Source organism: Eucyclogobius newberryi, unplaced genomic scaffold (assembly GCF_026437365.1).
Source record: "Eucyclogobius newberryi isolate DKJ021-1_F unplaced genomic scaffold, fEucNew1.0.hap1 SCAF_17, whole genome shotgun sequence".
NCBI classification, from domain to species: domain Eukaryota; kingdom Metazoa; phylum Chordata; class Actinopteri; order Gobiiformes; family Gobiidae; genus Eucyclogobius; species Eucyclogobius newberryi.
Genome location: NW_027315801.1, coordinates 11951033 through 11972136, shown reverse-complemented (window position 1 = coordinate 11972136; position 21104 = coordinate 11951033). Strand labels below are relative to the sequence as shown.

At 38.5% G+C, this 21104-nt stretch overlaps 1 protein-coding gene across 2 annotated transcripts in view; it reads left to right on the top strand.

Annotated features, from left to right (window-relative positions):
* The window catches only part of LOC140362888 (6-phosphofructo-2-kinase/fructose-2,6-bisphosphatase 2-like), a 144159-nt gene extending 125319 nt beyond the window's left edge, over positions 1-18840 (top strand). Inside the window, exons 1-16 of one of the 2 annotated variants that reach the window (XM_072449166.1) lie at positions 4222-4333; positions 4819-4899; positions 7932-8057; positions 10103-10199; positions 11188-11254; positions 11322-11396; positions 11474-11530; positions 11982-12106; positions 12694-12901; positions 14168-14314; positions 14835-14939; positions 15022-15151; positions 16011-16073; positions 16151-16215; positions 17400-17594; positions 18537-18840. In XM_072449166.1, the coding sequence (XP_072305267.1) occupies positions 4842-4899; positions 7932-8057; positions 10103-10199; positions 11188-11254; positions 11322-11396; positions 11474-11530; positions 11982-12106; positions 12694-12901; positions 14168-14314; positions 14835-14939; positions 15022-15151; positions 16011-16073; positions 16151-16215; positions 17400-17594; positions 18537-18590 (1572 nt within the window). In that variant the 5' untranslated portion in view covers positions 4222-4333; positions 4819-4841 and the 3' untranslated portion in view covers positions 18591-18840. Of the gene's footprint in view, positions 1-4221; positions 4334-4818; positions 4900-7931; positions 8058-10102; positions 10200-11187; positions 11255-11321; positions 11397-11473; positions 11531-11981; positions 12107-12693; positions 12902-14167; positions 14315-14834; positions 14940-15021; positions 15152-16010; positions 16074-16150; positions 16216-17399; positions 17595-18536 lie in introns of those variants that run through there. The other variant, XM_072449167.1, reaches the window with a different exon arrangement.
* Positions 18841-21104: the final 2264 nt, after the last annotated feature.

The window sequence follows — 21104 nt, the reverse complement described above, 5'->3', positions numbered from 1 at the left end:
CACAAGCCTCAAAGTGCCCAAGCCGTATATGTATATGTGTTGTGTGTGCGTGCGTGCGTGCGTGCGTATGTATGTGTGTGTGTGTATATATATATATATATATATATATATATATATATATATATATATATATATATATATATATATATATATATATATATATATATATATATATATATATATATATATATATACAGTATATGTGTGTAATAAGCTGCTACCTGTTGCTATTCATAGTCTCTGTGCTTTACCATCACACCTTCCACACCTTCTCCTCTCTGAGGCCTTGGTATCTCTCCTGTTTCTCATGTTCCTTTTTCCTGCTGTTGCCATCACAAATCGCCACATCAACTACAACGTCTTTCCTCTGCTGTTTCTGTCAGTCTGTATCTGGACGTCCCACAGGATCTTGGCTCGGTCATTCTCCACCACCTTTGGAGGTGTTTCCCACTTTGGGTCATGGTTTCCAGTGCATACTCCACACAGATGTTCCTGCACACCAGGGCTATTCAACATCAGGATCAGGGCCAAATCAGGCACTCCAAGGGGTTTAATCCGGCCCCCAATATAACAACAATACAAAAAATGGTTGTTTACTGGATTAATTCCCAGTGTGAACATTCTACTCTAAATATGAGAGAGCAGCGGAGGAGTGGGTCAGCCTGCCTCTGTCCCTCCTCTGTCTCTCCTCTGTCCCTCTTCTGTCTCTCCTCTGTCTCTCCTCTATCTCTCCTCTTTCTCTCCTCTTTCCTTCCTCTGTCTCTCGTGTCTCTCCTCTGTCTCTCCTCTGTCCCTCCTCTGTCTCTCCTCTGTCTCTCCTCTGTCCCTCCTCTGTCTCTCCTCTGTCCCTCCTCTGTCCCTAATCTGTCCCTCCTCTGTCCCTCCTCTGTCCCACCTCTGTCTCTCCTCTGTTCCTCCTCTCTGTCTCTCTTCTGTCTCTCCTCTCTGTCTCTCCTCTGTCTCTCTTCTGTCCCTCCTCTGTCTCTCCTCTGTCCCTCCTCTGTCTCTCCTCTGTCCCTCCTCTGTCTCTCCTCTGTCCCCGCCGCCCGCACTTCTGTCCTGGTTCCCTTCACGCTCCCTGTAAAGGTAAAAAACAAAATCACTTTTATTTTAGTAATATCCGGTATGACCAGAAGTAACAGTAAAACGAAAATCTGCTTGAGAGTCAAAGAAAATACTTATAGTAAAGTAAAGTAGAGTAAAGTAAGCTACGGATAACGGTGAAAACAGAAAATAACATTGTAAAACTTATGATTAACCCAAATATCAAACTACAGTCGACAGTGAAACAAGGTTTGTTATATGAATGAATGTATTATTGAGCAATTTTAAAATGTTTGTTTTACAAATGTATTGAAAACAGTCAGCTCTGACATTGGTTGAATGACACGAAATGGAAACAGTAAAAACTAATTTAACCATCTTTCTGGCCTTCTCAATTCAACTGGACACTACACGCCCCTTTTAGAATCTAACTTTTGAACTTGCTCTGCTCCTGACCGCTCATGTGACAATATAAAACATGTGAAAACAATGCGTGCGCATTTGATTCCTTTCCGTTTTGATCCCACGAGCTTTGAAGACAATGAAACATATACACAGCGGAATGAGTCACTGCTGTGTACAGTCAATTGAATTCAATTTATTTTTGTAATGCCCAAAATCATCTTTTATCTTAGACTTTATTCTTAAAGCCTAAAGAATAAAGCCTAAGATGTACGGTGGTAATCGCCGTGAAGTACCAAAGAAGAAGAGTCAGCTCTGGAATAAAGTCTGAAGAATAAAACCTAAAGAATATAGTTGGACGGGGAGACGAATAAAGTCCTAAGAATTAAGCCTACAGAATAAGGCCGTGGCTGCAGAGCCGCAGCGCAGTCAAATGGCCCAGCAGTTTCAGAAACCACGGCACTGCCATATAGCCTCATGGCTAACCCTAACCCTAACCTTAACCCTAACCATAACCATAACCCTATCCCTAACCTTAACCCTAACCTTAACCTTAACCCTAGCCATAACCCTAACCATAACCATAACCATAACCATAACCCTATCCCTAACCTTAACCCTAACCTTAACCTTAACCCTAGCCATAACCCTAACCCTAACCATAACCATAACCATAACCCTAACCCTAACCATAACCATAACCCTAACCATAACCCTAACCTTAACCTTAACCCTAGCCATAACCCTAACCATAACCATAACCATAACCATAACCCTAACCCTAACCATAACCCTATCCCTAACCTTAACCCTAACCTTAACCCTAACCTTAACCCTAACCTTAGCCATAACCCTAACCCTAACCCTAACCCTATCCCTAACCTTAACCCTAACCCTAACCCTATCCCTAACCTTAACCCTAACCTTAACCCTAACCCTAACCCTATCCCTAACCTTAACCCTAACCCTAACCTTAACCTTAACCTTGAGGAGCCGGGGCACAAAATAACATGGCAGTTTCGGCTGCGCGCCGCTGCGCTGTAGACACTCCCAAAGAATAAAGCCTAAGATGTACGGCAGTAACCGCTGTGAAGTTGTTGTTGTTGTTGTTGTTGTTGTTGTTTTATGGCGGTTGGCATCCAAGTGATGCATTACCGCCAGACTTTATTCCTCAGACTTTGTCGTATCCAAGTGTTGCATTATGTTGTTGTTGTTGTTGTTGTTGTTTTATGGCGGTTGACATCCGAGTGTTGCATTACCGCCAGACTTTATTCCTTAGACTTTGTCGTAGTCCTAAAAGTTCTTCTTCCAGTGCCTTGACTTCCAGTGCTTTGTCCTCAGACTCTGTCGTAGTCCGTAAAAGTACTCCGTCCATTGCTTTGGTGTTAAAAAGTCTACGCCGTGCGTCTACGAGCTGCCACTCGTAGACGCACGGCTACCAAGCATTAACGCCAGCTGTTGTTGTTGTTGTTGTTGTTTTATGGCGGTTGGCATCCGAGTGTTGCATTACCGCCAGACTTTATTCCTCAGACTTTTCGTCGACACTATATGTTGTTGTTGTTGTTGTTGTTGTTGTTTTATGGCGGTTGGCATCCGAGTGTTGCATTACCGCCAGACTTTATTCCTCAGACGTTTCGTAGTCCTCAGACTCTGTCGTAGCTTTCTGAGACGCACCTTAAGAAGAAAAGTCAGCTCTGGAATAAAGTCTAAAGAATAAAGTCTAAAGAATAGAGTCTAAAGAATAGAGTCTAAAGTCTAAAGAATAAAGTCTAAAGAATAAAGTCTGAACCGCCATAAAAACACCAAAGAAGAAGTCTAAAGAATAAAGTCTAAGACGTACAACTTCAGTAGGCGCGTAATAAACTAGAAAAGACTCATAGAGACTTGAATACCAACTGCCATAAAACGCCAAAGAAGAAGAAGGTCTAAATTATTACAGTCCTCACAACAATTTGTCTCTAAATTAAGGAAATACTCAAACTGCAAAGTGACTCACTTGAGAAACCCTGTTGTTGTACAAAAAAAGAATAAAGTCCGGCGGTAATGTGACACTTGGATACCAACTGCCATAAAACACAAAAGAAGAAGAAGCATCTCTCTCTATCTCTTTTTTCCTTTTTAATATAAAAAAAAAAAATTACATTGCGTAAAACACATACTTTGAAGACGTACAACTACAGTAGGAGGCGTAAATGCACCTTTTCATTTGGCTGCAAACTGCCATTAAAAGTAACACATCAACTGTCTGAGTGTGATGGTCGTGGACCCGCAGTGGTAAAAGTGATCCACAGTGACGAGAAGTGAGGTGAGTGCATCTTCTCCTTGAAACGCAGTATTTACAGCAGTGAATCACCAAATCTGCACAGTCCCAGAGTCCCAGAGGCTGTGAGGGGCTTTTTTATCTCCCAAGGGGGCACGCCAGAAAAGTTAAAGATGCTCTGTCTTAGGGCAAGACACTTCACCAACTTATGTGAATGGGAGAGTAAATAAAATGGATTAGCAGCCACATTTAAATGTTTCAGCCCCAGGGCACATGTGGCTGCTGAAGTTACCAACACCAACAGTGATCAGATAGTATGCTATAAATACAAACCATCAAAATATTAAGCTGTAAGAAATATTTATGCTCAAAAGTTTGTGCAAAGTAAGACGTCTAATCATATCAAGCGCTGAAAATAAATGATCATATAAAATCATATAAAAGCATCGTAGGTTTATTTTGAAACCAGACGCGGAAGTCCAGTGCTGCACATCCGGTCTGTGCTGCCTGTGGGCGGACCTCCAACATCCGTAAAGAGACGCAGTGGAGGCACCGAGCTGTAATAAACCTCTGATGTGCGCGTAATAAACTAGAAAAGACTCATAGAGACGCACCTGCAGCCCCGCGGTGAGTGCCATGACTTTAATCATCAGTTTTATTCTTTCTGGGCTTTATTTAAATACAGTAAATGTAAGAAGTTTGACGTCTGGACCGTAGCTGTCAAATGTTCACATAATGTTCTTGGACCGGGTCTTGGACTGTGTCATTGCAGATTACTGAAAAAAGTACAGTACCGATTATAAAGATTAACATCGACAATTACACACAATGTTTTATAAAGCGATACCAGTTAATAGTTAATAATACCACAATAGCAGTTAACAGTTAATACCATAGCTGATGCTCATTCAAATGCATTCAAAGGCTGTATATTATGTGGAGTCGGCTACTGTCATTCAAAAACACGCCATAACTAGTTTGAAATGTACGCCAAAGATGCTCATTAAAGTAATCTTGATTTAATCTGTGGACTGACCCTTCTGGCCAATCATCGCACTTAATTGTTTTGGCATAAACAAAAAAAGGCTTATGTAACTGTTTTTTCCCTTTAGTGTTGATTGTACAGTGGTGGACTATGGCAGGTGCAGGTGAGGGCCAGACTGAAGCCAAAAGGACCACGGAAAAGAAGTGCTGTAAGTTTGTAATAAAGCCTTACAATGAGTATGTATCTCTGTCTATTAGTTTTGTAAGAGTCCTGTGTCAATCAAGGTCATCATCCTTTGAATCCTAGTTAAATCATTATTGTGCTATATAGCTCTGGCTTAGTCTTATTTTGTCTTATTCTAAGGGGCCCTATGTAGAAGTGGAAGCTATATCAAAAACGGTATAATATCACAATTGTTTTAGAGGTATGATTCATTTTAATATCAGTACTGCCCACTCCTAGCACTATGTAACTTCTCTGGTGGGGGTCAATCATCTGCTTGTCTCCATGGAGATGCTACTGTTTGCTTTGCTTAGAATGTTCCGTATAATGGCATTATCCCATCAGTTAATCAATCAATATTTATTAACATTTCATTGTATTCCTGAGGGGCAATTTAAGTAGTCAATAATTGTTTTTTTGTTAGTTTTTCCCCCCAATTCTTTGACTAAGAAAATGGTCATTTCTATTGTAGATTGAGATCTTTAAAATCAACTTTTGACCAAATAAAGGTTGACATATGCTGACTGAAGGCTTTGATTTATATAATAGTTACAAATAAAGTGTATTATCCAAAATGGTTTATTCTTTTATGACATTTTAATTTAATAGTGCCACTCTCTTTTTTTTTTTTTGTCTGGATAGTTTAGATCACAATTAAAGTTTTCAAAATACAGCTAGTTTTAAAATCAATTCATCTCTATTAGTCTATTAATTGCTGCAGTCCTAAATAATATCTCATAGAGAAAGATAGTGTACACGCCTCCACAAAAAAAATACTGTACATAGTGCACCTTTATAATCCTGGTTTAGTCTTGTGTGGTTGAATAAATCATAAAGGGTGACAATGAAGTGTCTTTTGGTGATTTAATATAAATGTATAAAAAGTGTAAAAGTACAAATACATTTTCTCAAAGCTCAGAGAGTCTACTCAGAAGGAGTTGTGTGGGTCAAGCCCAAGAGCAACTGTTACATCTGACATTATACAGGATGACTGAAAACAATCGGTTCAGCTGTGGTTTTCCCTGTTGCTGGAAAGAGAAAATAACTATTTCCAAAGTCCAAATGCAGCCGAAGGGAAAAGAGAACTGAGAGTGTGATACAGTGAAATATAGATGGTCATGTGGTCATAGACAGGATAATAGACCCTGTTCCTCTTCTCAACATGCAGATAACTCTGAGCATTCTGTGCAGGAGCATACAAGGGTCAAACCTGACATGTGATTGGACTTAATATAAAATGAAATACAAAACATCACAAACAAATAATAAACCTAAAAGATTATAACAAGTGAGAATACTTTTCCAGTCACACTTGTTCTACAGTAGACCTGTTTTTAGTAATACTATACTACACATATCTCTGTAATGACCTTGATGTGCGTTGGTGATACCATGTTACTTTACTGAGGTACATTTGTGTGGGTACTAATCCTTATTTTGTCATGGTAACACTGCTCCAAGCAAAGGCATCAAGTAACAATAAACGCCTCAGGGTCATTTAATTATTAAACTCCAGAAATCTCTGCATTTTGAGAGTAGGCTTTCCCTTTCTAAAAGTGCATGTTAAGAATACCACGTCATGTCTGGTCTTGTCTGGTCTTTCAATCTTTTGGAGACACAAAGTAGGTATGTAAAAGGCTGGAATGAGTTCTGTCATAATATTGCATAGAAGAGTGGGGAAAAAGGCACATGCAAAAGACTTGACCCTTACTGAACTTAGATTTAGCAAAGGTTTGTATAACCATTGACATAATAAGTTAATAAAATATAACATGCGAATGAATGACAAGATGACCTTTCCAGAGTAAATGATTGCAGCGATCCGGTCACTCAAGCTAACTGAAGACACATACCAAAGGGTGCGGAAAAAAATAAAAATATGCTAAAGTCTATGACGAATGACTTAATACGTCATAAGGCGCTGGTACAGCTGGCAGCCCGGTGTAAACGCTCTCTCTTCTTTCTCACACTTATTGTGCTTTATCTCCTATATTTTGTAAATATAGTTAGTATATTTTTTCTATTTTACTGTACGATAGGGACACGCGCTGGAATATTTTTTTTAATTCAACTGTTTTTGACTTTTTTCGGCTGGATTTGAGCGTTTTTCGTTGCGTTCGTTGTGTTGTTGTGACGTGAGCTAGCTCCGAGCGAGCCCACCAGCCCCCCCCCCCCCCCCCGCGCCCTGCGGCCGCGCTAAAGTACGGCGTGTCCTCGGTACACGTTTATATACACGTTTATATGAAAGAGGAACTTCACGAACGATCGGGACACGCACTGGAATCGCTTTAAATTAACTTGTTTTGACTTTATTCGGCTGGATTGAGTGTTTTCGTCGTGTCGTTGCGATGTGTCTTGGCTCTGAGTCCCCCGGCCCCGCCCCCCGGCTCCGGCCCCGCCCCCCGGCTCCGGCCCCGCCCCCCGGCCGGCGCCGTACCGCGTTTACACAAAGGAGGAACTCATGAAACTGCGGAGAACAGTCGTCTTACCCGGAGATCGTCACGTTATCCCGTCGCAATACTGACCTAACCTAATACTGATGTGCAATTCTGTCGTATGTGCAATAGCTGTTGGAATTCATGTGCAATTCATGTGTAATTACTGTGAAATTCATGTGCAGTCTATGTGCTGTCGTGACACATATTCATGTGCAATTACTGTCGTGATCACATGCAATGGTATTTATTTATTTATTTGTCTATGGGAGTTTTTATTTATTTATAGGAGATCTTCTACTGAAAGTGTTTTTCAGACTTCCTATAAGTGATCTGTTCTTCTGTATCTACCTCTGTATCTACCTGCGTTGCAGCAATGAAATTTCCCCATCTGGGACAATAAAGGAATATCTTATCTTATCTTATCTTAATTGTTGTTCATATACAAATGAATGACAAGAGGAGCTTTCAAGAGTGACTGTAGTGGTTATGGATCTGTGAATGGAAACTGTATGGAGGATAGTCGTTGTAGGTCACAGTTATTTTCTTGTCATAAAGTATTTATTGTTTGTGTTCAATGCAGCATGGGCCTCCTACATGACCAACTCTCCCACCGTGATCGTTATGATCGGTTTGCCTGCCCGAGGAAAGACCTACATGTCCAAGAAACTAACGCGGTACCTCAATTGGATTGGAGTGCCAACCAAAGGTGTGTTCACGGGCCCACTTTCAGTCGCATTTAACCTAGAAAGTTTCTCCATTCTAATCACAATCAGTACAACTGCGTGCTGAGACCCGGAAGTGTTCTCTTAAACAGTGTGTAATTCTCTCTGTATCCAGCAGATGGTGCCAACACTCAGTTAGTCTTGGGGGAAACAGCAAAGATCCAAATGTTATTAAGTGTCTGCATCATAAAGCAGACACTATATGTTCTTGTATTCCCATTTATTTTTCCATGTCAGGATTTTTGACGCGTTTCAACTCCTTAACACTTTCACAGATTTTAACAATTGCTTTCACTGTCTTAGGGGGGCTATTGCTTTTGACATTTGTACATCTTGTACATTTTTTCAGTATTTGCTAATGCTAATTAGCATTAGCATTACCGTCTCTACAGGGAGGAGTGGGTGCAGCCGGGTCACTGAGGCTCTCTCTCCCTTTTTCCCTGCTCAGGTCTGCGTTCAGCACGATCTTGCAATTTGTCAGGACAAACAACTATTTGAGTCGCAAACTACACAATCATCAACTGTGAATTACCTTTAGACTTTAAAGATTAAAGTCTAAAGCATAAAGAGTGAAAACCTTTCAGACCATATCTGAATATTTGATTTAAAAAGGTGTTGTAGGGCACATAAAAGCTCATTTTGGTTATAATCTGACCTCAGCTGTCTAGTGTTCTACTGCACATAAAAAGGTATTTGAAACAAACATGCCACGGAAGTCCGCGAAATTCCATGGAATGCTCGAGTTTCTTATTCCTATTATTCCTATTCTTCATGTTCATACTATTCTTCATGTTCATACATAGACGCGATCGGCTCGGCCCGAACTCCAATAAAATTGAGCTTGCCACGTGGATCCACACGGCCCGGCGCTGCGCACCCAGGGGAAGAACAATAGACTCGAGCATTCCATGGAATGAACATTCCGTTCCATGGCTCGAGCCTAACAAGAATAACGTCTTTACTACACACATGTAGTACTTTTACACTAGAATGAACTTCAGCCATTGCACATTATCTAGTTTTATTTTGTTCTAAAACCTGAGATGACAAACTAAAGGTATTCAAGAGCATGGTAAAGGCCAATAATCCTACAAATAGTGCATAATAGTATTTTTCTTCATTCAAGTATTCTGACTCTGATAAAAAAAATAAAAAAGTGTTAACAGTGGTGATCCAGACGTTTATCAGGTTGTTCCACAGCTCTTCTCTTTACTTTTAAAAATATTGCATGGATGTTTTGCACAATGCTACACAAGTTGCTGCAAAAAACTACCAAAAAAAAAATGTGTCAGTGTTACAACCATGGCAACCGCGGAGTGAGGAATGAGGGCAAGTCTTAAGTCAACCAAGAATTTCATCAGTCGGCTACAGCCCAAGAGCTAACACTACTTTACCCATCCAGTCCCACTAAACGAGGCTAAACTAAACTAACCCCAGTACAGCTCAGTGACTGCCCACCTTAAAACCCCCTACCTCTCATCTTCTATGACTACAAAGAAGATACTGTATGTGGAAAATAATGATGACAATAAAACCTATACAAATTTATTTTGATATGTATTTCTAACAATTCAAGTGTTACATTTTACATTACCTGTCCATATTTATATAATTAATACATTTTATAAAGGTAACATAGTGCCTTATTACTGCATTCTTGCACTAATACACATGTTTATAGATTACGTTTGTCTTCTGTGTAATTTTAAATAACATTGACTTCTTTTAAAAGTCTATGTGGAGCTAGACTGAGGTTAGCTTTTATACCAGATGCCCTTCCTGTTGCAGTGGAGTTAAAAAGAAGGTGATGGTATCGCTACATCTAGTTCTTTGGGAAAATGCACATATGTCGCAGTCACTAAGTTGTTGAACCAGCTTTGGCCATTGTACCTGTTTTAGTTTCATGTGTTCTGAGGCTGTTTGCGTTACGTCACTGGAATGTAGAAAAACTGCTTTGACCAAAAACATTGACAGAGTTTATGATAATCCTTCTGCTCTCTTTACTTTGTCTTATGCCTATCGTTTGCAGTGTTTAATCTTGGAGTTTATAGAAGAGAAGCTGTCCAGTCGTATAAGTCGTACGATTTCTTCAGGCATGACAACAAAGAGGCCATGCAGATCAGAAAGTGAGTGTTCATTAGTAAGAAATGTCTCATTCATTAAGCATTGAATTCAATAAACACACCCTAAAGCTGCAAAAGAAATGAACATATTTCCAGTTAATTTCTAAGAATCAATTCATTTATTCTGGACCACGTATCGTATCAAGTTCCAAGTTTGGAGATTCATATGGTATCGTGGAGCCTGTATCGGGATATGTGTTATATATACCTAGAGATTAGATATTAGATTATAGATACCAGACCTAAAACGTGGTAACTTCCATCATAGCTTTTACACATTGCACAAATCTAGTTTATTTAACACCAAAAACACACACACACAAGAACAATATTTCCGTTTTGAAAATGATGTCGCGTCGCCACAATACTGAACGTTCAAACTCAAATTTTATTCTAAGGAAAATACCTGATAGACTTTTGTTATTAATCATGTTTTCGAGACTAGTTTTAGTATCGTTTAGTATCAGATTTTGGATACTTTTGCCAACCCTATTAACTTGTAATATCAGTAAAACAAAAGGTGCACCGCGTAACATTTCTGGTGGAGGATTCATCACCAGCTTGTCTCTGTTATTGCTTTGTCTGGAATGATTAAAGCGATCGATCTCCATCCAATTACAACATGTATAATTGATTAAATGGAAGACAAATAAGTTGAATGTGTTTACCGTGGCAAAGCAATAACAGAGACAGTTTAAGTTTAATCAGAGATAGCTCATATATTTCTCAGTTGAACGCACTGCTCTACAAAGCGTCATCTGTGGTTTTTTATGTAATCTGTGTTTTGCAAATGAACTTTTCAATAATGTTTTGTGTAAAACATTGTTGACTTCACATATGGCAGATGTTTACAGCCCTCATTTCACATGGTGTTCTTTCCATCTCTCGTGCGCTGTGCTGTTCAATATAATGACTCTGGTTCTGTTGATCTTTTATTAAACTGTCTGGAGCTGTAAATGTGATTACGTGACGTTTGCGCTTCTCTCCACAGACAGTGTGCCCTGGTCGCGCTGCAGGATGTCAAGTCTTATCTCAGTGAGGAAGGAGGACAGATCGCTGTAAGAATCAATAATTTCTTTTGTCGCGCAGTAGCATGCATTTTTGGAATGACTGCTTCTGTTTCAGGTGTTTGATGCGACTAACACGACAAGAGAGAGACGAGAGCTTATCCTAAACTTTGCCAAAGAGAATGCCTACAAGGTTAGCACTATAATAAATGGAATTAGTGTTGATTAATGTATCCAAAAACTGCATACAACATCCATCTTTTTCCGTAGGTTTTTTTTGTGGAGTCCGTTTGTGACGACCCGGACGTCATTGCAGAGAACATACTGGTACAGAATGTCTTTTATGCCTCTTTTAGGAATGATATCCAAAAATTGTGTGGAGCTTATATCAGGGTATAGTATTATTTATTGCTATTTTGAGTTAAAGAGCTTTAAGTGTGAAGAGTGACCTTAAATACCAATACACACTTTTATTAAATAACATTGTGAGGACAAACATTAGGACCCATTCACTATATAAAACTGTTTTTTTTGTTTTAGTTTTTTAAGAAATGTAATAAACTTGCGATTGAAAGCTGCACTATGTAACTTTTCCAGTGAAAAGTTTCAGCAAAGCGACATAATCTTGACCAGAAAAGTTACACAGTGGACTGCCCCATTATTATTATTATATGTAGTAAAAAAAATCATAATATTGTTAGACTTTTGATTTGTTTGATTTGGTATTTCACAGTCGTGCCAATATTATAAAGTTTCATGTTTTGGATCTTGAAAACAGGAAGTCAAGGTGTCCAGTCCAGATTATCCTGAAAAGAACAGAGAGAGCGTCATGGAAGACTTCCTGAAGAGAATCGAATGTTACAAAGTCACTTATCAACCTCTGGATCCTGACGAACATGACAAGTAAGCCACTAATACAAGTTAACAGCCTAATATAGTCTAATATAGTCTTTAAACTAATGTGCCTTTAAAAGAACTTTGATGCATTAAATGTAACAATATGAAAACAATTCTGGATTGTACTTTCAGACATTATCCACTAGAGGGCGATATATGCTTTCTTTCTTGAAACGTCTCATCATAAAGCAAACTACAGCGATTATAAGATAAGATAAGATAATCTTTTATTGTCCCACATGGGGAAATTCCATTGATGCAACGCAGATTATCTCAACTATTTCTAACTTCTTCTCAACTAACCTTAACCCTATGGATGAGGAATGATCCACACAATTGGATGTTTAGCGTATAATTATTACATTTTTAATTTAAAGATATGTTAAGTCACAATCAATATATTATTTATGGAGTTAATATTATGTTTATTATTTGCTGTTTAGCTGGATAGTGATTTATTAAAAAAAATACCAACCAGTGAATGCATGAAAACTGGCTCCTTCCTTCACTGACACATCATCCTAAAGTACATTTGACCTGTTGATGACCTGATACAAACACATTCATCTCCCCGTCTTTCTTTGATCCCACAGAAACCTGTCCTTCATCCAGGTCATCAACGTGGGCTGTCAGTTCCTGGTGAACAAAGTGCAGGACTACATCCAGAGTAAGATTGTGTATTACCTTATGAACATCCACGTGCACTCTCACTCCATCTACCTCTGTCGCCACGGAGAGAGCCACCACAACGTCCAGGGCCGCATCGGGGGCGACTCGGAGCTCACAGAGAACGGCAAACAGGTGCTCTTCGTTGACTGTGCATCATTACAAATACTACCAGTATTTGTCTACACCACAGAATTATAATTAAGTGGAATTCTGGCATGTCATTGTAATTAGGTGTAAAAATATGAGTGATATGAGTGTAAGTACATAATTCACAATCGTCCATTCTCACGGTTATCTGCTGTATCTGCCTTTAGCTTAGAGATGACACAGTTTGTGATTTAAAACAATTTAACTCAGTGTTTTAAACTGTTGAATTAATCATGCTTTTTCATAAAAAAAAAAGTGTTACTAAAATGACATAAAAACCAGTGCTAGTAATATTTTTCTTGCGTACGTTTTACTTATTACTTGGCTCCTTCTGGTACGACTTGCCTCTGCAGTTCTATTCTTAGTTTAATTTTAAGTTTAGAACTAGTTTAGTCACAGTTTTACGGACCCGGTTTTGATCTGGTGGTACTCAGAAAGTCAGATATTTGGTGGATAGAGCAGCCAAAATGAGTAGAAATAGAAGTAAAACATAGAGACACACATTTAGACATTATTCAAAATCTGATTTATGATTTATGTTGTTGGAATTGGATGGACAAAACATTAAATAATGCACAAAATCTGGCATTTTCAAAGGTCTGAAGTTCATATCATTTAATATTGTCAACATAAAGCTTTTGTCGCTTGTAGAGTTCTGCTACACTGTCAAATATATTATATAGTGACAGAACATTACTCGGAAAAGTACACACAAAAAAGTGACTTAAGTAAATATGAAAACGCCTAATCTAATTGAAATGTTTGGGTTAGATTTTTCAATGTTCAACCTAAAATTTGAACTACAAATGCGTGTCATTACATTGTATCTGTGATCACCATCAGTTGTAATCACGATCAGTTGTAATCACGATCAGTTGTAATCGCGATCAGTTGTAATCGTGATCAGTTGTAATCGCGATCAGTTGTAATCGTGATCAGTTGTAATCGCGATCAGTTGTAATCACGATCAGTTGTAATCGTGATCAGCTGTAATCGTGATCAGTTGTAATCACAATCAGTTGTAATCGTGATTACAAGTGATCACGATCAGTTGTAATCGTGATCAGTTGTAATCGCGATCAGTTGTAATCGTGATCAGTTGTAATCACAATCAGTTGTAATCGTGATCAGTTGTAATCGTGATCAGTTGTAATCACAATCAGTTGTAATCGTGATCAGTTGTAAACTTGATCCCATCCTGACCTCCCCTGGTAAATCTGAAATGCTGAAAAGTATTGGATTTCTTTTCAGTTTGCTGCAGAGCTCAAGGCGTTTGTGGAAGAACACCACCTCTCTAACCTGAAAGTGTGGACGAGTCAGCTCAGACGCACCATCCAGACCGCAGAGGAGCTCGGCGTCCCGTACGAGCAGTGGAAGATCCTCAACGAAATAGATGCTGTATGTACTCTGTTTTTAAGTTACGTGCACAAAAAGACTCACGTTTTTTCTATAAATGACTCTGTTTGATGGGAAAATGTCTTAATGATGAATATACTTATCATTGCTTTACATTGGCAATTTGTGAAGAAAACGTTGAAAATAGTATCAATCCCACAATTCATGAGTACACAATTTAGAACATAATTAAGAAAATAAAAGTGTTGTCATAGATTTGTGTTTGTTATTAAATCATAGCTTCTGTGTTAATTAGCCACGTTTATTGGCCCTTGTTTACAATATGGTTGTAATATGATAACAGTTATGTAATTACCTCTATGTATTTTACTTTTAATCAAATTTGAAACCTTGGCAACTCTGTGTGTTCTTTTGAGCAGAGTTCAGACAGATAAGGAAGTAAAATGATACAACTCAGACTAGAAAAGACCACATACTATCTTCAAATCTTAAATAAAATTATGTCCAAAAAAATGCCCTTCACATTTAGTTTTTTGTCTTGTCATTGTTCTGGTGTTTGTAGGGAACGTGTGAGGAAATGACATACAAGACGATTGAGGAAACGTATCCAGAAGAATATGCCATGAGAAGCCAGGACAAGTACCACTATCGCTATCCTGGAGGAGAGGTCAAGTCTTCACTTTTATTCTGTGTGTGTGAGTGAGCCGTGGTGAAAATAACTGTCTGTATTGTCTGTTGTATTTCTGTAGTCCTACCAAGACCTGGTTCAGCGTCTGGAGCCTGTCATTATGGAGCTGGAGCGACAGGGGAATGTGCTGGTCATCTGTCACCAGGCCGTCATGCGCTGCTTACTGGCCTACTTCCTGGACAAGAGCGCAGGTAAAACAGTAACTCAGAACAGGGGCTGCTCTGGGACACTTGTCCATTTGCTTATTTCCTGTGAATGTTGATTAATCTGCTTGTTTTTATTGACTAACGACTGTTTTCACCCTGCAAATAATTTAATTAAACCAAATTCAAGGTTTATGTGCAGATTATGCTCCATTGTGGCATTGTGGCTTTTTAAAAATACTTGAATTGCGTAGGTATTTTATAGGTATTTGGTATTTGAGTGCTTTATGCCTACTGCTGGCAATAGATTGAAGTGAAGAATTTTGAAAAGACAAATTAGTTGCATGACTGTTGTTGACATGGCGCATATTGTTGACATTTTTGACATATAGATACTTTGCTAAATGAATTGCTGAGATTATAAAAGGGAAGAATTAAAGGTGCACTATGTAACTTTCTGAAAGGTACAGCACCTGCCTGGAGAAGTTATGGTTTTGCCTGTAATGACATACAGGTCAGATCTGTGGAGAGGCGACCTCACTCATAGTAAGACGGCATGTTTTCCAAGGTATTTTTGAGCAGTGAAAACATGTGTAACACTTTAATGCCATACTGTGGAACATCCTTGGCTACCTGAAAAGTTCCATAGTGCACCTTTAGCTGTTTCCTTGTGTTAGTGTGACTGGAATGGGTTAAAGAAGTCAGTGTAAACTGTGTGGTTCTGGGTGGAAAAAGTCTCTGTATAATTAGACCTGGAGAGACAGTGCATCATCACAGGAAGTGGTCATCTGTTTACTTCAGGCTCCGTAAAAGCTGCAGTAGAAATAATGCACACCTCACTCAAAATGTGATTCACTGACATAAATGTTGTTTTAAATATGTCTTATTTGGATGTTTCTTGTCATAGACGAGCTCCCTTACTTGAAATGCTCCCTGCACAATGTCCTCAAACTGACCCCAGTGGCTTACGGTACGTTTACGTCATGCTCAAACTATGCTCAAATGCTGCTTTATTTTTGTTATAATGCGTGTGTTTTTTTGTAACAGGTTGTAAAGTAGACACGTTCGACTTAAAAGTTAAGGCTGTCAACACCCACAGGGAGAGACCGTTGGTAAGTGAGTGGCTTTTTCCATGATCTTATGTCTAAAATGAACAATGACAATGTAATACACATTTAACTAAAACAAGAAAATCATGTTTAAAGGCACAGTACCAGAATTGTACGTGTAAACAACATGAAAAACAGAACGAGGTCCTTTTAAAAAAGTGTTTGCAGTGATCCACATGTAACGCTCACTTACCTAGTGCATCTTCTGAAATATTCTGTGTGGAGCTTGTTACAACTCACTGAGCCCAGAGCGAGTCTTGTCATGGGAAAGCTATCAAACATTACCATGCTAATGGCAGACTTCCTGCGCTATAATGAGAGTCAGAGAAAGTGCATGAAATAGATGCTTTTAGAATCTATTTCGGCTGAATAGATGTTTCTACAATATAAGCTGGGCCAGACAAATACTTTATAACATCAGGTACAGGCCCTTTGGCTCTACAACCATAGAAGTAGATCTGGACAATGAATCCCACTGTTATCAAAATCAAATCATTTGCAGATTACAGTTATTGGCTTGATGTTTTAATGGACATGTCTACAGCCAATTCTGTGGAGTAAAAACAAGTCCTTTGGAGCAGAGTTCAGGCAGAACAACATGTATCATTTGCCATGACTGCTCGCCATTAGGCCACACCACAGGTTTGGATATCCACCAAAGACTTTGGGGTATTTATTTTAAAATCGATATCAATACGTGATACTGGTCTAACCTTATGAGTGAAGTCATCTCAACAAATATATGTGTTTTTATACACATCATTTCAAAAAGACTCAGCACACCAGACTCAGATGGATCAGCCCAATCTGAAGAAATGGCCTTAATACAGTTAGTGTCTGTAATGAAAACCTTGCCTAACAATTCACATATGATCATTAGTATCAATACTTGAATGATATCATTACCCATATTTTACTCAGTCAGTATCAATTATTGACTATTTGATGCCATACTTCCGTCCCTATGAGGCATGACTTAAATAGTTTCTGGGTCACAGTTGTGCATGGCTCCAGACAGAGTGGGTGTTCACACACTGGTGCAAAGCTCTTGTTAAACTGGGTGAGGAATATCCTGTTTACAAACTCAGCAACACTGTGGCTTTTGATTTATAGTTTCTATTACATTGTTTTTCAAATACTTTCGCTGCCATGAAAAACATCTGAGCAAAGACATGATTTAATTTCAGAAAAAAGCAGAGAACGAGGTTCGGCCCATTTTCCTCAGAAGGAACAGCTTCACTCCGCTGTCGTCCCAGGACCAGATCAAGAGACCCCGACTTTACAGTGCAGGCAACTACACTCAGGCTCGCATCGCTCACACGCCTACACTACCCAGCATGCAGTTCTGGGACGTCTCTGAACGCGCAGAGCTTCAGAGCCAGGTCAGTGACTAGTTGCTCAGGTTTGAAAAGCTGAGCCAATTTGTTCTTTATGATATATTATTTTCCCTTTTATTCACTGTTTTGACAGCGTAGCATTGGTATCAAAGTCAATCAAAGCCACCGAGCACAGGAAACGCACACATTCCTTTGAGTTGAGTGTATGGCCTTTTAAAAACATGGAGGAGCACTTTCTGAATGACCACTTAATGATGTCACAAGGTAGAGCACAGAGCATTTTCAGCTGTGGAGAGGGTGACTTAAACATGCTGGAGGAACTCTCAAACGTGCATAAAAGAAAGAGGATTGATTCCTGTCCTACAACCTGTAGCTGGAGTGCTCAGAATATTCCTGTTTTCACCTGCCCCCTTGCCCCGCCCACGTCCCCTGCTCCGTGTGATACATGTATCTAAAATGTCGCGCAGCCAGTTTTCCAAAATAAAAGCACGTACATGAAAATCTGCATCTTTTTACAGTGAAATGCCACTATAAAAAGGGCGGGGCTTATACATAAAGAGGCGGGGCTTATCAGTTCCACAGTTTTGAACAGGAAGTCAGTGGATCTGTTTCTATTATTAAGTCTTTATAAATTAATGTTGCGGTTTACAATGAACACAATTTTAAAGTATGATCTGCTGATATAGTTGTATTAAATACCTCTTTTACTGTTTTTTATGAATTATTGGTAGGTAAATACTATATAGATCACTGCAAAACCAAATTACGTTGACTTTGTGCTGTCTTTATGAGGAAACGACAGTCTAAAATGTGTTATTAAGTGTTTCTTTACTGAGTCCAGCCCTTCTAGGTATTTTTGTGGTCTGTGCGCTGAGCTAACCTTCTGCCACGGGTCCAATATTCTGTGCCAGTAAAAACAAACTGTCCGTGCCCCGTCGGTTCTGCCCTTTCCTTATTTTGCTTCATGTTTTCCCTCTCGTTTACCAGGAGACTCTGAATGGATTCACAGCAGCTGAAGCTTCCGACTCGGCTGGAACTTGAAGAGAAACAGAAAAGCTGTGTCTGTGTTTTTCAGCCTTCGCCGTTTGCACAGAACTAACACTACAAACGCTGACCAAATTATTATTGTAAATAGAATTAATGTAATATTTATGTTGAGCTGTGTTTAGCAAGAATGTACTATTTGAATTTGTTGTTTATTAATATATAAAGATATTCCTAGTGGCTTTATTTATGTTATGTTTTAATATTTTAGTGTTTTACTGTAGATGTATTTACTTTATTTTTTTCTCTACATTCCAATTTGTAATTTAAGTGTATATTTAAACAACAACAAAAAAATAGTAATATTATCATATTATTTAAAAGAGCAAGGTCTCATATATAGTCAAGATTATATTTTTCGAGTCTTTTGCCAAGCAGCAGGTGACTTCTTACTGAGCTTTCACCAAAAATAGTTATCAGGAGTTTGAATGGAGGCTTTGTGCGCTTTGCAAAGCGTCTGAATGTGGCTTTTCATCACTGAATGTTCTCTGTATTTGGACTGCACAGTAACATGTGCCAAATTGAAATCACAATTTGAATTGTTGCAATTATCAAATCACAAAAGTTGCAGTTATACAACAACTTATTCAGTCAATGATTTTTGTAAAGCCCCAAATCACAACAGCAGTTTGGTTTCAGAATGGTTGATGTTGTTGATGAAACAGTAGCGCTCCAAAGAGAATGAACTGAACGCAGGTGAACTAACCATTGGATATTGTTGATAAAGTGGGAGAAAGCAGAGGATAGAGCATAGTTACACCTACAACTGTGGGTTTGAGCCCTGTCCCTAACTGGCCTGGCCTTAAGCAATATTTTAGTGATTTGAAAGTAATTAAGGTTTAGGCCTTGCTACAAACATGTCCTGAAGTGCATGTGATTCTCTCAAATGTCAATGCTCTGAATCCTGATTTGAAAAGTAAAGTTGCCAATCAGGAAAATTGTTATTCAATTTAAATGTTTTCCCCAAAAATGGTGCAGCCCTTCTGTGTGTGCCTCACCAAACTCCCCAATGACTCAGTTTATTTCACTAAACCAAGCAATCAGAAAGTCCCCTTACAATCTGTACAATGTTGTGAACCCGATATATATGTGCCTTTGATCAAAAGGACCAACAGGAAATCATGTAATTGATTCATGTAAAATATGAATATTTGTCAATCTTAAATAATAATGGGAATTTGAATGTCACGTCTTTCTGCACAGAGTTTTGTACAAGTTACAAAAATAAAGTCAAAAACATTGTCATGAGAAAAGTGTGTAGCCCTCCTTTTTCTTGTTTATCATAAACCTTACAAATGTTTTTAGTGAATTTAGTCCGTTTCATTGCAAACATACAGATTGTTGTCAATTTACCTGGTTACAAACACATTTTACATTTATATTACTATTATTTCTCGCTACTATTAGTTTAAATACTATGCTATTTTCTGCATTAAACACACAATCTTTTGAAGCAACACTGATTTGACTTAAATGACAATAACTGCAGAGCGTGTATGTTTAATGCCATCTGGTCTAAAGTCTCTGTGACACAAAGCTGTGGATGAGACTTGGCTTGAGCACAGCTCACGCTAAAAGCAGCAGAATCATTGGCACAAACTGAAAAGCTGCTGCATCATCCAGGATTCCAGCAAGGGCAATGCAGACAGCGAAACACAATAGCACCATATCATATTCTTGCCTCAGTGACTTCATCAGGTGGGTAAATCTTCAGCATACAGTGATACACACACATTATCTAAATTATAAGCCACATTAGGTTCCCAGCATCAGTAAATGATTCATTAAATTGTGTTGAATTGAAATGGGAGCAGCAGGTAAACAAACATGCAGGGGGGATTTGTGATCTACTCGGTAAATACAAGCTTACTTTATCTGTCACTCATAAGAGGAGATTGAAGATGTATTGAAAAAAATGATAATAGTACTGTTTTGTTGTTTTAGATATATGCAAACATAGAATATCGAGTATAATCTATTGTTAAAATACCTTCTGAATATTGTTTTTGAGATATACAGTACATTTTTGACAATATCGCCCACTTATGAGGTTTGAAAGGACAATGTACAGAGACGTTAAGCTCATGAAAACGAGATTATTAAAAAGAGATTATAAACTTCTTTAGACATGAGTATATCCATCTGGGAGTGACACCATCACGTACAGAAGTAAGTAGAGTTACCAAAAAGTCTAGGTAAGACTACTGTCCAAATAATATTACTCCAGTGAAAGTACAAACAAGAAGAGACAAAAAAGTATTTGGGGAAGTACTGCTGCTCAAGAGTAATCGGGGAGTAACTGGATGTAACATGTAATTTATTAAGTTGATTCAATTATAAGAACAGAATATTAAATAATGAACTGAATCTGGCTTTTGATAAACCCCAATGATAATGATAAACCACAAAAACAAGAGCAGAATAATAATTGCTGAAAGAAACAAATGCTTAAATCAATGAATAGTATCAGTCTAAAGCTTTTGCCACTTGCCGACTTACTCACGGTGGGAA